Raw genomic sequence first — 18,962 nt, 5'->3', positions numbered from 1 at the left:
AAAGCACTATAAATTTATTTTTGTATGAAATGCGTTGTATAAACATATTTAGTTAGTTTATTTGGCAGGGACCATGTACAGAACATGTTAAACGCTGAGTAAAGATTGCAGTTTTGCAAATTAAATTTCCATCTGCATTTTCTTTTAAAATAGGATTTTTGGTTCTAGAAATTCCTTAAATGCAAAAGTCCACATTTTACACTTTCCCTCCGACTGTCAATTTACAGCCATTTAATCATATTAAAGATTCAAGAGTTGATTATTCATCTTCTAAAGAGTGATCATTTTTGTTTTTAAAATTGTAAAACAAACTCGGCACCAAACAAGGTGCTGTGAAGAAAAGTAGTCAAATAATTCAGCAGCTGACTGATGTTAAATGGAATAAACTGAATCAATAATTGTTATCAAAAATCGATTTTTGTAATCAAATCAATAATTCAATAATCAAAAACTAAACAAATCAGGAATTTGGGCTCATTAATCAACCTCAGAGGAAACCCTGTTATTTTAGTGAGACACAAATATGTAAGAAAAACACAACTTTTACAAAACATTTTTTATTAGAACAGTGGAAACCAGCAGTCATCCTCTTCTGCTTCAGATTCACAATAATAAGTAATTACATGTCCTCTACGCTCCACTTATAAGCTGCTTCCTGAACAGCTTTTTTATCGGAAATCCGCATGTAGCGTTTCTGTTCAAATCCGTTTGACCTGCAAAACAAGTACACAAATCCATCATTCTGTGATCACACGACACGACAATATTAGGTTGTGCATTTATTACAGTTTCTGTGTATGTGATGTAATTAATGAAATATCCTAAACAACAATTATTCAGATGAAAATGATCAACAGATAATCTTTACCTGTCCACTCCATCCCAGCGATAACCCGGTGGAATATTAAACCTGTTGGGCGGTGGTGGAGGGCCTTTATATCGAGGTTTGTCTACAAGAAGAGCATTAAAAAATAAAAACAAATTAACATTTCAGATACCAACTTATTACTAAATCAAACTGCTGCTAGGTTACACAAGCTAAAATTAGTGATTGGCTTTAAAATTAAATATCAGACGTTCCGCCTATAGAATTAACCGATAAATACCCCCTAGACATCATATAAGTAGACGTCTCATCGCCTGTGGAGAGGCGTGACTAAGCATCGCCATCTTGTGTGTGGGGAGCAGACTGCAGGAGTGCTTGGAAATCCTTAATCAAGTTAAAGGGATCCTCCATTGTTTTCACAAATGTGACCTAAAACCTTTGAAATGTACTTATTAGAACATCTATGCCTAACAAAATGCATTATTATGCAGTATATTTGATTTATGAGCTCATAAAAATGGGACAACTTTACCATTTTAGAGCCTCCGTTTCACCATCTTGAAATCATGCGATTGATGATATCACATGGCCCCACTGAATGTAAACATCCCATTGTTTCCAATTGTAGTGAAGCATTCAGCCTATTTAGCAGCTTTTTAGATCATTTAGCAGCTTTTTTGGTCAAAATGACAACTTGTGCTGCTAATGGTTGTTCTAAATAATCAGCAAAATTAAAGATGCCGATGTAAACCTCTCTTGTTTATCAAAAGAGGATTAAAAAACAGAAAAAAACCAGTGACCGAAGGGGGTGACAGTTCCAACTCTGTGGTTTCGTAGTTGACAATGAAGCAGAGAAGAAGAGCTCTCCTAAGCGACCCTTACACAGTGCGTCGCTGACACTCTGGAGGCTGAAGTTAAGCGAGTAATCACGGACTGTCGAAGACACACTGAGTAAAAATCCCTACGGAGAGCTCTTCTTCTCTGCTTCATTGCCTACTACAAAACCGCAGAATTGGAACTCTCGGCCCCCGCAGTCACAGACTTTTTTCGGGTCACAACTGTTTTTGTCCTCTTTCTGTAAACAAAAGGTTATATCGGCATCTTTAACTTTTCTTATTTTATTTAGAGCAACCAAAAGCAGCACAAGTCGTCATTTTAACCAAAAAAGCTGTTAAATGATCTAAAACGCAGATTGAACGCTTCACTCTAATAGAAAACAATGGGAAGTTTACAGGCAGTGGGGCCTTGTGACATCATCAATCATGTGATTTCAAGATGGCGGAACATAGTCTCTGAAACGATAAAGTAGTAGTTGTTTATAAACAATTACCATGAATAAATATGACATGTTTTACACAACATAAGTTGACGTGTTTTTCTTATTTTGCATGAGGAACGATTACTGATGTTCCATTCTTTTCAGCTTCGTCATATATCTGCATTTGCCATCATAATAAAGATTAAATAATTTCGGATGTCGGCCATAAATCCAATATCGTGCATCCCCTTAAAAATGACATGTTTCTATAATAAAAGAGTGAAACCTGTTTTTGTGCTGCGCTCCTTCTTGCGTTGAAGCAATGCAGCCATTGGGTCCCCTTCTCTTTCCCTCTCCCTCAACATGCGGTCCAGGTCCTCGTCGTCGTAAGTACGGGCCATTGGCTTCTGGGTTTCGGCCAGTGCGTATTCCAGTTTATCTTGATGCATCTGATTTTGAGCCAGCCTGTAAAAAAACACATTTAGGGCAATAACTCGGTCAGTAGGAGAGAACTCATCAGAGATGGATCACGTGTGAAAGGACAGAGCACATCAATATGTTAAGGTTTCATTGATATAGATATATTTTTTCAGATATATTCTTACATATATTCTTCTCAACATACTTACAACCCCTTTTTTGTTATTTTTCAAACACAAAAACATTACATATTTTATACCCCCCAACACAAATATATATATATATATACACACACACACACACAAATAAGAATACATAAAGTAATATATTTTTTAAAATGTATACATCTACTGTATATAAAAACACACTACACACAAAAATAATGCTAATAATAATAATAAAAATAGCAACACAACAACATTATTTCAGACAGACAGGTAGACAAAGATAAAGTAAAACCAGTGGAAATACACAGAAATAATATGGTATACAAAGGAATTACGGTGTGTTGGTCGGTACAACCATTATTATCCTGTTATACAAAATGTCTAAAAATTGCTCAAATGAGCCTTGCTGAGCTGTACTGAGAACAGGATGTTTCTGTGCCTGCGCCTTTAAATGCTAATGAGCTCCGTCTATCGACGCCTACTTTGGAGAGCCCTGCCCAGGAGCTCTGAGCAACGACATTGCAAAACACTACTGCTATCTCACCGTTGGACACACCCCTCTCGGACGTCTCCTATCATTGTTCAGAGGAGGTCGGCCTATGAAAATAACTCCTTTGGTTACGTAACGACAGGAGCTGAATCTGAACAGCCTGTAGGAGCGCCGTTTTACCAGTGGGTGGGCTGCAAAGACCATGCAGGAATCGCTTGTTTTCCTCATTCTGGGAGTTGGCAGGCTCAGGGAGGACCAGTTTATAGATGTAGAGATCATTAAAAAAAACTTGTTTTTCATAATATGGGACCTTTACTATATGAGTCAAAAATAAGATCTTGCTGGAATTATGACAGAGCACGTTTTCTTACCCTTTCCCCCACTCGGCGTATTTCTGGTCCTTCGCTGCTTTTTCTCCAGCTTTCTTCTTCTGTTCTTCTCGTTCTGAATCCAAATCCCTCTGTTTCCCGCTTTTGTCTCTGAACACAGTCTGAGTGTTGCGGGATTCATCTGAAACATGAGGGAGAATTTGGAAAATTTCTCATAAAAAAAAACAAAAAAAAACAATTGGCCTCACGGACAGAACTGTTGTTACCAGCAGAAACGGACCACAGCTGAGTAGTTAGGTGTTAGAAGTGCACAAATATGTCTAGCAACTGTGATAAGATCTGCGTGGAAGGATATTTGTTCATTGACAGGATGATGCGCCGAGGATCAACACCTGACGGCATCCTAACGAACAGGTAAGTCCTCCTGACAGGGTTCATCATTTAGCCACAGGGAAATAAAAGGGAACAATCTGGTGAGAACCATTTAGCGGTTAGTGCCATGACAGCTGCCCATAGTATCCCCTGTAAGCAGAAACGTAGTAGTGCTCTGAACAAATGCGTTTATAAGCTGCATTGAGACTTGCTGTGAAGGAAATTCTGTCAGGACAGCGTGTGATTTCTGACGTAACTTTGGCTTCATACCCATTAGCTTAGCCCACAGATCTGTCTCATAGCAGCTCCTCTTGAAGAGGTCCTCGCATATCACCAAATTTGGTCTGAACGGAAGTGTATTGCATACAGGCATTATGGAGCCAACGTCTGGATAACTCTGACTTAGAGTCGTTATTTGGCTTAGAGACGCAAAGGAAACGTTTCTGTGGGTTTTTTTCTCTGGTTGTTATAGCAACCATTGGCTTTACACTTTGCCATTGTTCAGAAACTGTGTAGACCAATGGAACACTGTTGTCTAGCCACAGCTAACAGGAATCAACAAAAATGCATCATATCCTGACCTCCATAGTCCATTCTGCCCCAAGGTATAAAATCATTCTAAAAAGTCCTTTTTTGATGTGTTTTTTTTTTTAAATAAAAAGATGCAAATATTTTTTTTATTGGTAATACATTAAACACACTTTTTTGTCATATACAATTAGAATACAGGTACCCTTTAATAATTTTATTTTTTACATGCTTCAGAAAATTTACAAAAATGGGATAGTTACTGAAATCACGCGAGATAACGTCGCTATTCCCTTAGCCACTTGTTTACGTAAAAAATACCATAGAAATAATAATAAATAAAAAGGTAATAAATGTGTGATAGTCTTGAAACATCATTTATTTTATATACATTATAACCTTTAATTAGCTCCAAATAACCCTCGCATTTTGCATGAAATTCTGCATAGATGTGTGATTCTGTAATGCCTCTCACCTTTATTTGTCTTTGGAGAAGACCTGTCTTGAGAACTGTGGCGTTTTCTCCTTGGTGGAGACGCGTCAGGAGAACCATTGCGTTTTCTTCTGGGTGGAGATGCATCAGGGGAGTCGTGGCGTTTTCTTCTGGGTGGAGATGCATCAGGGGAGTCGTGGCGTTTTCTTCTGGGTGGAGATGCATCAGGGGAAGCGTTGCGTTTTCTTCTGGGTGGAGATGCATCAGGGGAGTCGTGGCGTTTCCCTCGGGGAGGAGACGCGTCAGGGGAGTCGTGGCGTTTTCTTCTGGGTGGAGACGCGTCAGGGGAGTCGTGGCGGCTCTTTTTGGCCAGAGAGGAAGTGTTGGTTTTCCTTGGTGAGTCGTGGTCAGCTCTGCTTGATGCCTCGGCCTCTGTGTTTGGTGGATCTTTCTCTTCGCCCTCGTTCTCATCAGCTGGGAGAGAACATTTCTGATTATTGACTCTCAAGCTTTCTTCTACGGAATGTCATATGGCAACAAATAAAACAAAAAGAATTACCTCCAATTACTTTCCATCTGCCGGATTGGAAGGCTTCCATACGCTTCACCTCTTCAGGTCGATCATCAATCACCTCAGCAATCTGAAGAAGCAACAGAGAGTTACTTGTTAAAATGTGTTTTTTGTTCAAGATATGAATACTAGGGCTGGGTCGGGTGATATGGACCAACATTCATATCTCGATACGTTTTCTCAAAATGGCGATATACGATATATATCTTGATATTTTTAACTCAATGCAGTCTTACCAAAAAGACTATTCTTGCCACACAAGCACATTTATTAACAAAAAGCTGCACAATATGTGCCACTATGGGCTTCTTCTCCAATAAGAGACAGCACGTGTGAGAGTTCTGTAGTATGGCTTGTTTAAGGGAAAAAATAAGCCAAAAAATAATTGAAAAATGCAACGCTTTCTCTCAAACCTTTATAGTGAGGTTGTGATTCTATAGATTCACAATCATACTGAAGTGTGGTTTGGACATACAAAACATCATTCACCAATGGATGCATTCTGTAAACAAATACAGTATGTTTCACACAGGAATCATTTTGTCAATCACAAAAATACCCTTATAGTACAAAAAAAATCTACAAAATTGTAAAAGCACTAATTTTCCACCTTGTTGATCCACATGCAAATGGTAGTAAACTTTCTAAGAAATGTCCTGTTTTGTACTTCAACGATATTTTATGTAACTGAAGACATGTTTCTTTGCATGTGTAAAACGTGCTGTATTTGTTTAAAAGGTATGTTTCTTATTTGAAAAACAAACCACAAAAAAAAAAAAAAGAGTTTGTTTGGGAACCGTAGGATGTTTTGAAATAATTTTAATACCATACCAATATTCTTTATGATATCATTGATGTTTACTTTAAGTGCATTTTGTTTCTGTTGCCACTAACTAAGGATGCACCGATCATTTTTAAAATGTGGAAAAACATTTTAAAAATGATATAATTTAGTTTTTGGGACAGCAATACTCTAAAGTTGTAATTTATTTTTCAGATAACTACCTAATGTGCAGTTAGAACAACAAGTTTGCATTGTTTCACAGGTATTGTTCACTTATGTTATGTTTTACTATAAAATAAATTTGGAACATTCAAGGTGTATACTGTCAGTTGTTTAAAAAAAAAAAATCAGGAACTGGCAGGCCAGTCGTTTTAAAGATCTGTGATCGGGCAAAAAATTTGCGATCCCTAATAGATACGTTTCTTATTTGCAAGACAAAACGCAAACCACACAGAATGGTCCTGATTCATTCAGCACACAGGAGATTATCCTGTTTTAGTGTCCTCTCACCACAGGCTCTTCCTCTTCATCCTCTTCCACCTCTTCTTGCTCTTTAACAATCTGCCTCCAGTCGATGTCATCGTCCACTATCTTCAGCCTTCAACGACAAAAGTAAACACCAATTTTCCATCACCATGAGCAGCGCCAACACTTTCCTACACATTCGGGGGTCAAACGTTAGCGTTAACTCACCCGGAAGCAGAAGGAGCCTTTCGTCGTTTCTTTTTTATTTTCCCTTTAGATTTCTTTGCGTTGTCGTCCGCTGATAAATACCGCTTTAGATACTCAGCCTTGGAGAGGCTAGCTCCGTTTTTGCTATCTGTGGAAACCGCCATCGTTGTTTTGTCGCTAACTACGGGAGTCGCGCAGGGACAAATGTCAATTCTGGCAAAGGCGGAAGTTGTTCTCAAACTGAGCAGCGTGGACTGTGGACCACAGACCAAGGCTGCGTCCATTCCGAATAGGTCCTCCTATCTCCTTTCCTATCCACTTTCCCATAACCCCATGGATGACGCCACGGGGTTAAGGAAAGGTGTTAGGAGAGGAGTTAGGAAAAGGCAATCAGACACACTTCAACTAGGTGACGTAATAATCTGACGGTTGGTGACGTCGGTCGTGGATAAAAAACTACAAATTTCCGAAAATAATTTTCAATTATAGAACAAAAAAAGTGTTAAATTGTAAAAATAATTGCATTTTAACCCTTTTTTTTCTTAGAATGAATTTTTTTAAATTTTCGTTTTCTTTTTATTTAATAATAAAAACACAATCTTGCTCCATATAAAAGAGGAGGCTCAAAAGCTCCAGAAAACCTAGTTTTTACCAGTATAAGGTTTGGTTGGTCACAACTAGACCACAATGATAATGTATTAACAACAAGGAAATATTCGTTAAAGAGAGTAATTTAAAAGTAGCTTTAAAGACATAATATCTAAGGGTGTTGAAGCAAAAGTAAAAAAATTTTGAAAAATGTAATTTGACAGTTTGATAAACATTGTTTTTAATATTTGTACTTGAATTACAGTTAGTTACCATTTACTTGTTCTTGCAAGTTTAAAAATAATGAAATAAGTTGTATTTTATACGAATTTGTACATTGTAATCATAGACATTGTGATATATTGCCATGTTTATTGTATTCATTAGTATTGTGATGTATCATATTGTGACATGCAAATCGTAAATCAAATCATATCGACAGATTCATGGCAATGCACATCCCTAATAATATCCAACAATCCATCCCTTCCTCCATTCTTAAAGTTCTTTCAGGAAAAACTTACTCTACAACCTTAAAAATGTTTAGGAAAAGGGATTGAAATTATATTAATATTATTTTTTAAGTTCTTAGTTCAAATAATGCTGAGGTCATACAAAAATGTTTTTGTCCTTTACCAACAGGGACTCCTCCTAACATCGGCCGTCTGTAAAATACGGTAAATTATTTCACGGATTTAATAGTTCACAATAAAATAAAATGTTTATGAGCCCACCCCTTCCTGTTTCTTATTCTTTGACATTGTGTTCAGTGATAATAACTCAAGTCCAAACATTAAGCATCACAAATTATGAATAATCCATGATAAGGCGTGTTAGCTCTAAAGAATATTCTACAACACATGGCTAAATCTGGCCCTTTGTAGCTTCCAATTCAGCCCTCAGGAGAAAACATGAATCATTGTGTGAATGAAACTCAACAATATTTGCAGGGTCTCACAGTTTTCCCGGTGCTTGGCAGCCATTCTTAATGTTAAACTGTTGAAAAATTTTCCTCAAATTATTACACAACATTTCCTTGATTAAATAGGAATTTGTCAGAAAATCAAGGAAATTTAAAGTGAAAACCATGTGTTGGGGCTGATATCTGTCACTTATTGCTTGGATATTGTCAGTTTTTTACATATGTTGTATTTTATATATATATGTAGAAGTGTAAACTAAGGCACAATGTTGTTCAAATCACTTGTTTTCCCACTTGAGATCAAACTGCTCCGTATTTGACCCCTGAAGTAAAATGAGTTTGACACCCCTGTTCAACACAAAGCAAACAGCTCTTAACATCTTGAATCAGATTTTTAAAAAATATGAATAAATGATATGGATCTACTGGAAGAAAAATGCTACACTCTGAAATATATCGTCTGCATATTTATTCAGGAATGAATAATCTTGTGCAACAATGCAGCAAAAAAAAAAAAAAAAAAGTGTTTCAGAGGCTAGTGTTCAAAAATGCATACTAACATACTATACACTACACACTTAATGAGTATATACTGTTTACTATATGCTATAAGTATGGTTAGAATGATGACCGTTCCCTTTGAAAGTTCTTAAATCATTTTAAGTGAGAAAGTGACCAAGTAGAATATCAACATGTGCATCATTTGATCCATAAAACTCACAGAAACACGTTTCATGCCAATATTTCAGGGATTTTCAGAGACCATTCATTGTAAAACTGACTAAACTTCCGGTTAACTTCAAACCCAGAGCCCTGTTAGCATTAAAAACTAATGTAACACAAGAAGAGCTGATAGTTGAACATGTGACCAGCTGACCTACAGAGGAAAGGAAACAATGCAGAGTGAACTGCAGGGTTGGGGTGTATCATAATTGCATAATTGATAATTCATTATGATTAATACTAATCTGTTGATGTTGTAATCGTAACTGAATCATGAATGAGTTCAGATGATTGACTTTGTAATTGTAATTAGCATGAAAATTCTATAAAAGCTATCAATTTCAATTTAATTAAACACAAACCTGGGGAACAATGTGACAGTTCTATAGCTTACACATACATAGCTAACAATTATCAAAATATGTTTAATATTAACTTTTCCCACTACCTGTCAGTTCCTGATCATTTTACCATTGAAAAAAAAAAAAAAAAAAAAAAAAAAATATATATATATATATATATATATATATATATATATATATATACAAATTAAATCAAGGGGTATACTACGGTAGCCCGGAAGTGCAAAGTACATATGTAAAAGAGAAAACGCACAAAAAATAAAATGCAAACACAAAAGACAGAACACAAACGCAAAAAAGAAAAAGCAAAAATACTAAAGTAAAAAAAAACACACACACACACGTCACTCAGTCACATTAAGGAAGAATGTGGTCATTATACAGGGTGGATTAAAGAATGAATAAAGGATTGTTTTATCACGTTCTTCTCCTTGTTATTATCACATTATAAAAAAGTTTAAAAATAGCAGGAATTAGTGCTGGTCTCAAAAGGTCTTGAGGGAAAATCCCGAGTCCGAGACGAGACCGAGACCTTGAACATTTGGTCTGGAGACCAAGACCGGTCTGGACTAATACAATACCACTACAATAAGGTGTCATGTGTCCATGATTATTAACAGCAACAACACAAGTTGAACAGCATGATGAAGAGGACACATAAACATATGTTTATTGAAATACAACAGCATCCCTTCAGTCACACACAGGAGGTCCTCGGTCCAAATTCAGATGAATGGAATGACATCAGGACACGTAAGTTTGACACAAACATGCGCTGATATTCTGGTCGTACTGAGTTCCACAAGCAGTGTGATTAAGGACGTGCACAGACCGTCAGCCTTAAGAGCATCTAGAATGATAAACACACATAACAAAATCAACCTAGTGCCTTCATCTGCTGTACTAATGCAAGCATAGTTGAATCTAAGTAGCTTAGCAAAGGCTAACACTAACACGGTCATTGTTGAGAAATAAAAGGTCTTTGATAAATACCTGTGTTCCCAAACAATGTCACAGATTCCTGGGACTCCAATGAAGACGGGTAGAGTTGTTGGGCTGAATCTTTACGTAGGATAGGCAAATCCATGAGGGAAGTTGTGGAGACTTTCTGATTCATTCTTTTGGTTCTTATCAGGTTTCTGAACCATTCCCTTAAAGGTTTGACTTTAGAAGCTGCCTTCTCCTTCTCCTTCTTTTGTTCATTCTCCTGCTTCTGCCCCTTCTCCTTCTCCATCCACAGCACCATCCTCATTTTCTTTTGGTTCTGAAAAGGTTTTTGAACCATTTCTTTAAAGGCTTGTCTTTAGAAGCTGCCTTCTTCTTTTTCTCCTTCTGCTCCTTCTTCTTCTCCTTCTCCTTCTCCTTTTCCTCCTTCTCTTTCTTCTGCTCCTGAAATGTGGCTTGCAGGTTGTTGTCGGCTTCCTGTGTTTCAGTGAGCGTGGTCTTCATGAAAGACATAGTAATGGTGTTGTTGGACCGCTCCTCTTCCATTTCCTTAAGTCTTTTTTCTGCTTCATTCAGGGCGGTCTGTAGTTGGACCAGTGTTTGTTTGGACTGGTTCTCATTAATGCAGTGAGCTTCCAATTCTGTGAATGCTTTCACAATTTTTTCATTGTCCACCACCATTTGGTTCCATTGTTCTGTCAGGATTTTTAAGTCTTCCTCCTTCATTATCAAAGTGGCCTCCAAATATGAAGTCATTTTTTGTTGTTCATCAATTGTATTTTTGTTCTGTTTTAACACACTATTCATTTTGTAGATGTTATTCTCAGACTCAGTTTTCTGCTTTAAGAACATTTGTTCCTTGTTCTGAAGCTCGTTAGTAATGTCCAACAGAGCAGCCTTTTCTTCATCTAACTGCTTCTTCTGAGCCTGGACCTTCTCACGTACCTCACACATATTAAGTTCTAGGCTGTCCTCCCACTGACTACTTTTCAGGTCTAATTCAGTTTCAAACTCATCCAGTAATGATGAGAGGTAGGAGATATCCTCTTCCTTTAGTTCCAACATTAGGTCCTTCTTTTCCAATTTCATCTTCTGTTCCTGTTGTGCCTGATCCAGTGAAAGACGGACATTTGCTATTTCATCGTTCTTCTTCTGAAGGATGGAATCCATTTCTTTTTCTCGATTCAGCATCTTTGTTTCCTCTTCTACCCACCTAAGTGTGACGTCTGAACCATGGTGTTTACCATGTTGAGTCTCACTCAGAGCCCCTGGAGCAGCAGCAGACTGATTTAGATCAGCTGGTTCCTCTGTCTTACACTTCTGAGGAGGCTTTGATGCATCATTTTCAGGTCCATTAAAACTATGACAGTCCTTCTTCTCCCAAGCTTGGTTTTTTTTACCGTTCTGGTGGAATGAAGCCTCATTGGCAATGTTGGATGAGATCTCATAACAAGATAATATATCAGAAGAATCTTCTGTCTGTGCTGTGATGTTTGTTTTCTCCATTTTTTAATTTCAGAAGCAAAATATGTGCACTTTACCAAAAAGCTTCCAGTCTGTCAAACAGTAGAAGTCTGAATGTGGAGAAAAAGAACCCACTGTGACCCATGATGTCATTGCCTTTCGTCTTTGTTTTGTCATCGTTAGAGAACCCAGTGCAAGATTCTGAATGCTGATTGGCTGTTAGGAACCACTAGGGTTGAATATGAAATACTCTCAATATTATTATTTTGATTTCACTGATTTCCTTTTTTTCAAAAGATTTCCTTTAATTTCATTATTTATTTTATTTACAATATATCCGTCATATATTACATGTATTAATAAAACTTTATGTATGTATATAATATCATCTACATTCTATTGTAATATTAATAAGCTATACTGTATGTATACATATATAATTTTGTATCTAAAAATACAATGAGAGAGAGGAAGATAATTTAGACCAGAGAGGGGGGAGGGGCTTCTGAGCAGCCGCGCCCACACTGATAAACTGGCAAAGCTCTCAAGTCTCACTGATTGGACCTGATGTGAGTCACTGATGTGCCAATGTTCGTCTTTGTTTACATGTGTTCTGCGTGTTGATTGTTATGTTATGTTTTTATTTTGATATATTTATGGGAATGTAAAGTTCATGCAATACTCAACTAAGGAGTAAGACATTTAACAGAATAATGCAATTAAGATATCCTCAAATCAACCAATTCATTGAAACAAATGAAACAGCAGCAGTGGGTATAAAACAAATGTGGGTCAATAAGGTAGTGTTGTGTTCAAGACCACACTATCCAAGACCAAGACTTGCTCGAGACCAGAATGCATCCAGACCAAGACAAGACCAAGACTTCCGGGAGCCGAGACCGAGTCAAGACCATAAACATTTTTTTTTCATTTAAAAAAAAATCTAAATAAATAAAATTATGACAAGGTTCGACAGTTAATTACCATTCTCTCTTTAATTTTAGTATATTTTAAATACTTTTGACGGACAAAGAAGGTGCCTGCAAAAAATTAACTAAAATATTAAAATTACTGCTGCTACTGATAAATTCACAATTATTCTACATATTTGAAAACAAGATTTTTATGTCAGCTGAATGTACAGCAAGTGTTTAAAAGTATTTCTGCCAATAAATAACGATTCTGGATTCTGATTCTTTCAGTTGTGCAGGTCAACAGGTCACAGACTTCACGTGATAATTTTTTAGTTTTAATAAAAATGGCCTGTGTAAAGGCTTTTTCATTCACTTAGTAGATACAGTTTAATTGGGTTGCTGTAATGAAACGAGGGTCTTCAATTACAAAGGTCTCCAACTGTTACTGTAAAAGTGAAACTTGCTTAAATAAAACTTCAAACAAGTTGTCATCAGTCTAAAAAACAAAGAGCTACAGGTAGATGTGAAACTAAATGAAACAAACTCAAACCCTGGAACAGTCGTGTGACAAATCAATCAATAGTTCTTGTTGAGAATTATTATTATTATTTTGGATACAGAAGGAGCCTTTCGTCGTTTCTTTTTTATTTTCCCTTTAGATTTCTTTGCGTTGTCCTCCGCTGATAAATACCGCTTTAGATACTCAGCCTTGGAGAGGCTAGCTCCGTTTTTGCTATTTGTGGAAACCGCCATCGTTGTTTTGTCGCTAACTACGGGAGTCGCGCAGGGACAAATGTCAATTCTGGCAAGGGCGGAAGTTGTTCTCAAACTGAGCAGCGTGGACTGTGGACCACAGACCAAGGCTGCGTCCACTCCGAATAGGTCCTCCTATCTCCTTTCCTATCCACTTTCCCATAATCCCATGGATGACGCCGCGGGGTTAAGGAAAGGTGTTAGGAGAGGAGTTAGGAAAAGGCAATCAGACACACTATAACAAGGTGACGTAATAATCTGACGGTGTTCAAATCACTTGTTTTCCCACTTGAGATCAAACTGCTCCGTATTTGACCCCTGAAGTGAAATGAGTTTGACACCCCTGTTCAACACAAGGCAAACAGCTCTTAACATCTTGAATCAGATTTTTTAAAAATATGAATAAATGATATGGATCTACTGGAAGAAAAATGCTACACTCTGAAATATATCGTCTGCATATTTATTCAGGAATGAATAATCTTGTGCAACAATGCAGCAAAAAAAAAAAAAAAAGTGTTTCAGAGGCTAGTGTTCAAAAACGAATACTAACATACTATACACTACACACTTAATGAGTATATACTGTTTACTATATGCTATAAGTATGGTTAGAATGATGACCGTTTCCTTTGAAAGTTCTTAAATCATTATAAGCGAGAAAGTGACCAAGTAGAATATCAACATGTGCATCATTTGATCCATAAAACTCACAGAAACACGTTTCATGCCAATATTTCAGAGATTTTCAGAGACCATTCATTGTAAAACTGACTAAACTTCCGGTTAACTTCAAACCCAGAGCCCTGTTAGCATTAAAAACTAATGTCAGACAAGAAGAGATGCTTTTATTTTGAAAAGGCGATGTTTGATTTTTAGCTTGAAGCTGGTCCCAGGACATTTATACATTACATCATGGGGCGGTTGAAACTAGTGTGCCTACCGTGCATACTTCAAAAATGTACCTGATTAGTATACATCAGGGTATTTCTCACGTACTGCACTACATACTAACTTTGAAGTCAGACTTAATATGAGTAGTACGTTAGTATGTGATTTCGAACACAGCCTGGGTGATGCTAATGGAGTATTTTAGTCACTTTAATTCATTTTAATGATGTGTTACTGAGCAAAAGAGCAAAGCATAGCTGCTGAGTATTTGTATCTGTTACTGGATGTGTGTGTGTGTGTGTGTGTGTGTGTGTGTGTGTGTGTTTAGGTGTGTGTGTGGTAGATGAGGAGCAGCAGACATGATGCAGTCCAGGACCAGGAGCTCTGCAGGAACATGCTGATAGTTGAACATGTGACCAGCTGACCTACAGAGGAAAGGAAACAATGCAGAGTGAACTGCAGGGTTGGGGTGTATCATAATTGCATAATTGATAATTCATTATGATTAATACTAATCTGTTGATGTTGTAATCGTAACTGAATCATGAATGAGTTCAGATGATTGACGTTGTAATTGTAATTAGCATGAAAATTCTATAAAAGCTATCAATTTCAATTTAATTAAACACAAACCTGGGGAACAATGTGACAGTTCTATAGCTTACACATACATAGCTAACAATTATCAAAATATGTTTAATATTAACTTTTCCCACGACCTGTCAGTTCCTGATCATTTTACCATTGAAAAAAATAAAAATAAACATATATATATATATACAAATTAAATCAAGGGGTACACTACGGTAGCCCGGAAGTGCAAAATGCAAACACAAGAGATCAAAAAACACACACACACACACACACACACACACACACACACACACACACACACACACACACACACACACACACACACACACACACAAAGAAACAGCAAACCCCAAAAATAAAACCCACACAAAAAAGGAAACACAAACACGAAAGACAAAACACAAACATGAAAGACAAAACACAAACCCAAAAAACAAAACACACAAAACATAAAGTGGAAGAGGTAGGTACGGAGGGTGTGGGGTGTGAGGTTCACGTTTGGTTCACCGGCAACATTCATGTTTGAAATAGTCAAATTGCGTCATTGTCCAATTTCTTCTGGTTCAAAAGCTGAACAACAGCTGCCTCATCCAATCAGCGATGACTCATGTGACCCACCCATCCTACCCACCTCTTCTGGTTTCTTTTTTTGTGTGTGTGTTTTCTTTTTCTGTATGGTTGCCGTATCAATATACCGACATTCTATCTGTATGCAGCGCCTCTATTTGTCCAGTTTATGTCACGTGATAGGTAGGTCAGTCATTGGCCAGTTTAGGTCACGTGACTAAGACTAAACCTTAGACTAAATCTTACCCCAAACCTAACTCTAATCCTAAAAATTGTTGCGATATTGGGTTATAACCTAATCCTAAACCTAACCCTAAACCTAAGACGCTACGTACTTGAACTTTGGTAACCGTACCAATACTACCGGGGGTTGTCCGTACGGCAACCGTACACAAAGACACTTTCTTTCTTTTTTGCGTTAGTGTTTTTCCTTTTATGTCTGTTCTCTCTTTTGCATACTGTATATTGACAGAAAAAAAGCTCAGACGTCCACACCAAAAATATTAATACCAATATTTTCATGGATAAGGAAGCCTAACAAGGACTAACAAAGAGATGAAGAACTAATTTGATTATAGGTAATATTTTCTAGTGTGTTTTACAGCTGATTTAAGACACTGGTCAAAATTGACCTGTTATCATAGGAGATGCTAACAGAAAGCTAACACAAGAGGAAGGTTACATTTTTTGAGGTTATTTAATAAAGGCTCAGTAATTGTGATTAATTGTAATTTATCTTTATCAATTGAGAACGTTATTGAATTTGACTTTCAGGGGAAATGCAATTACTTTAATTTGAATTGTAATTGGAAAAAATGGCAGTCACTGTAATTGAATAAAGAAAATTGAAGATGTACAGTAATTGGAATAGAAAAATGTAATTGACCCCAAGCCTGCACCTACTTTTCTCCACATTTATTTGAGCGACCACCCCTGACATCTTGCACAGGTAGGTGGTGTTGTGTGGGAGTCCGTCTGTGAAGCCTATCATGGTCAAGCTGTAGCCATGGGGATCCCGCTGCTCCACGTAGCTTCTGTCTTTGAGCTCAGTGTCTGCTGCTGAGCCCGACACGTTGGTGTTGATGAGGGTCTCTTTGGTTCCTGTGGACCAGGAGAACTCATAGCTGGAGATAACGTTGGGTTTGGGCTCAATCAGACAGTCTACTCTCAGGTTGTTGTCTGGTTTGATACACACAGCGATGAGTTGAGCTCCAACAGGCACCAGGAACACTGAAGCAAAAGAAAACATCTTAATACAGGATTACAATGGATGATCTACTGTTTAACAGTTTCTTTAGATAATAGACTAAAATGCTGTTTTTGTTTTTTGTTTTCTTAACGTTATTATTTGTTCATTCTTTAGTAAATCTATCCTGCCTTGTCCCTTGGTAGACAAAATATGTTTTTGAGCAGATGTTCGCAACTTCTATCACAGCAGGGGCTACAATAATTGTGACATTTATGACAACATTTCAAATAATGATGGATTTACAGGAATGAACAAAGCGTTTTGTCTGTTTTTGTTGCTGTTTTGGGAGTTTCTTGTGTCATTTTGTGTATTTTAGTTGTTATTTTGTTCTTTTGGGGTCATTTATGTATAATTGTGCTGTTGTTTTTCATATTTTTCCATTATTTATGTGTTAATATGTGTGCTTTTTGAGTACATTTGCATATTTTTGTTGAGCTTTTTGCGCTTTATTATGTAGGGGCCACAAAAATCCAAGGGTCACATAAATCTAGAGGAAAGAACAAAGCAGTTTGTCTGTTTTCTGTTGCTGTTTTGGGCTTTCCAGAGTTATTTTGTGTACATGTTTTCTTTTGGAGTCATTTATGTGTATTTCTGCTGTTTTTCAGTTATTTTTGTGATAATACGTGTGTTTTTAGAGTAAATTTGTGTATTTTTTTTGTCCTTTTGTGCTTTTTTCTGTGGTCAAATAATGATGGATCTACAGTAATAAACAAAGCATTTTGTCTGTTTTTTGTTGCTGTTTTGTGCATTTATTGAGTCATTTTGTATATTTTTGTTGTTATGTTGTATCAATTTCTGTGTATTTCTGCTGTTTTTCACATTTTTCAGTAATTTTTGTGTTAATATGTGTGTTTTTACAGTAAATTTGTGTATATCTGTTGTCCTTTTGCGCTTGTTTCTGTGATCACCGCAGGGGCCACAAAAATCCGAGGGTCACATTATCAACATTTAATAAATAATGATGGATCTACAGGAAAGAACGAAGCATTTTGTCTATTTTTTGTTGCTGTATTGTGCATTTCTTTAGTAATATTGTGTGTTTTTGCTGAAATTTTGTTCTTTTGGAGTCATTTTATATTCTGTAAGTTCTTCTTATTCTATCTCTATGTTTAGATGTGCATTTTAAAAACTCTTTTTGTGAGAACTAATTTTTCTTTGTGTAATAAATTTACGTTCAACTATTTGTTTTTAACCTAAATGAAAAGCTGACAAAAACAACTCTTACCTCCAAGTACTTCTATTGTGAGCAGCAGCGTCAACATGACGGCAAAGGTCCCGTCCACCTATGTTACACAACAACAACAACAACAACAACATGTTTGTTATTTTTGATTACTGAGATTCAAGTCTATTTAATATGATTCTCTCTTTGTAAATCAAATCCAGGATTTCTCAGTGTTTTTGCTTTGAACAAAGGGTGAAACCTGTTAGTTTTAGTGTTCGGATACAACTACGCATGCTTCTGTCTTGTTCCAGCACATTCTACTCCCCCAAATGTCCTTCTCAACATCTTTGCTCAAGTCACTGAGGCTGAACTTAAACCTGAATCTAAACCTAAACCAGTGCAAAGTAAGTGTCTTACCTCCTGTCAGGACTGAGAGGTAGAACCTGCTTTCTCTGGTCTGTACTTTAAACAGCTGCTGGTTGCCTCAGTGTGGATAGGAGAGATGCTGGATACAGAGAGGAGGATGAGGAAGAGGAAGAGGAGGATGGAGGAGGAGGGATGGGGAGGACCACAAACTGCTGATTCATCTCTGTCCTCCTCTGCAGTGCTGGACCGAGGACATCAGCTGACGGAAACAAACACAACAACAACTGGGACGTATTCCTCATTTCCGGCAGTGCATGGTGGTGGTGACCTCCTGTCCTTCCACCTTCTGACTCCTGCCCCCATTTGCTGATTCCCATTGCTTTAATCTGCCTTTAATGTCTGACCACAATGACCTTCATTTGATTACATTTTTTCCCAACAGAAATTACAAAAGTATTATTTTTTCTGAGATAAAAACAGAGATGCACATTTTACATGCAAACACATATTTAATGTATACATGATGCAACAAAAATGTGAAAATATATCACCTACAATTTTTTTTTGCACTGTCATACACAACATTACAAAATCACCAGTAGCTCGATG

General features: G+C 37.0%; 2 protein-coding genes across 3 annotated transcripts; both read right to left on the bottom strand.

The window, feature by feature from the left end:
• Nucleotides 1–541: 541 nt before the first annotated feature.
• bud13 (BUD13 homolog) lies at nucleotides 542–13,662 on the bottom strand. Of its 2 annotated transcripts, XM_028466623.1 has the most exons (9): nucleotides 13,396–13,662; nucleotides 6,872–6,888; nucleotides 6,689–6,776; nucleotides 5,383–5,464; nucleotides 4,866–5,297; nucleotides 3,533–3,671; nucleotides 2,371–2,549; nucleotides 869–950; nucleotides 542–713 (listed from the first exon to the last, which is right to left on the bottom strand). In XM_028466623.1, the coding sequence occupies exons 1-9, from the start codon at nucleotides 13,519–13,521 to the stop codon at nucleotides 620–622; spliced, it is 1,239 nt and encodes a 412-aa protein (XP_028322424.1). In that variant the 5' UTR covers nucleotides 13,522–13,662; the 3' UTR covers nucleotides 542–619. The 2 variants fall into 2 exon arrangements, with proteins under 2 accessions (XP_028322424.1, XP_028322422.1); XM_028466621.1 differs by lacking the exon at nucleotides 13,396–13,662 and having other exon boundaries at nucleotides 6,872–7,218.
• LOC114475638 (uncharacterized protein PFB0765w-like) lies at nucleotides 10,158–11,949 on the bottom strand. Its single transcript, XM_028466624.1, has 2 exons — nucleotides 10,439–11,949; nucleotides 10,158–10,295 (listed from the first exon to the last, which is right to left on the bottom strand). The coding sequence occupies exon 1, from the start codon at nucleotides 11,894–11,896 to the stop codon at nucleotides 10,694–10,696; it is 1,203 nt and encodes a 400-aa protein (XP_028322425.1). The 5' UTR covers nucleotides 11,897–11,949; the 3' UTR covers nucleotides 10,158–10,295; nucleotides 10,439–10,693.
• Nucleotides 13,663–18,962: the final 5,300 nt, after the last annotated feature.

Source organism: Gouania willdenowi, chromosome 14, assembly GCF_900634775.1.
Source record: "Gouania willdenowi chromosome 14, fGouWil2.1, whole genome shotgun sequence".
Taxonomy (NCBI): Eukaryota; Metazoa; Chordata; class Actinopteri; order Blenniiformes; family Gobiesocidae; genus Gouania; species Gouania willdenowi.
The sequence above is the reverse complement of the archived record's forward strand: the minus strand, read 5'-3'. Positions and strand labels throughout refer to the sequence as shown.

Bases quoted from the DNA above. Each gene is read 5' to 3' on its own strand.
- LOC114475638 (XM_028466624.1), bottom strand. From the start codon at position 11,896: ATGGAGAAAACAAACATCACAGCACAGACAGAAGATTCTTCTGATATA.
- bud13 (XM_028466621.1), bottom strand. From the start codon at position 7,134: ATGGACGCAGCCTTGGTCTGTGGTCCACAGTCCACGCTGCTCAGTTTG. The intron at 5,298-5,382 runs GTAATTCTTTTT...GTTCTCTCCCAG, and splicing joins CAGATGGAAAGTAATTGGAG to CTGATGAGAACGAGGGCGAA. The intron at 3,672-4,865 runs GTGAGAGGCATT...CTCATGTTTCAG, and splicing joins TTCTCCAAAGACAAATAAAG to ATGAATCCCGCAACACTCAG.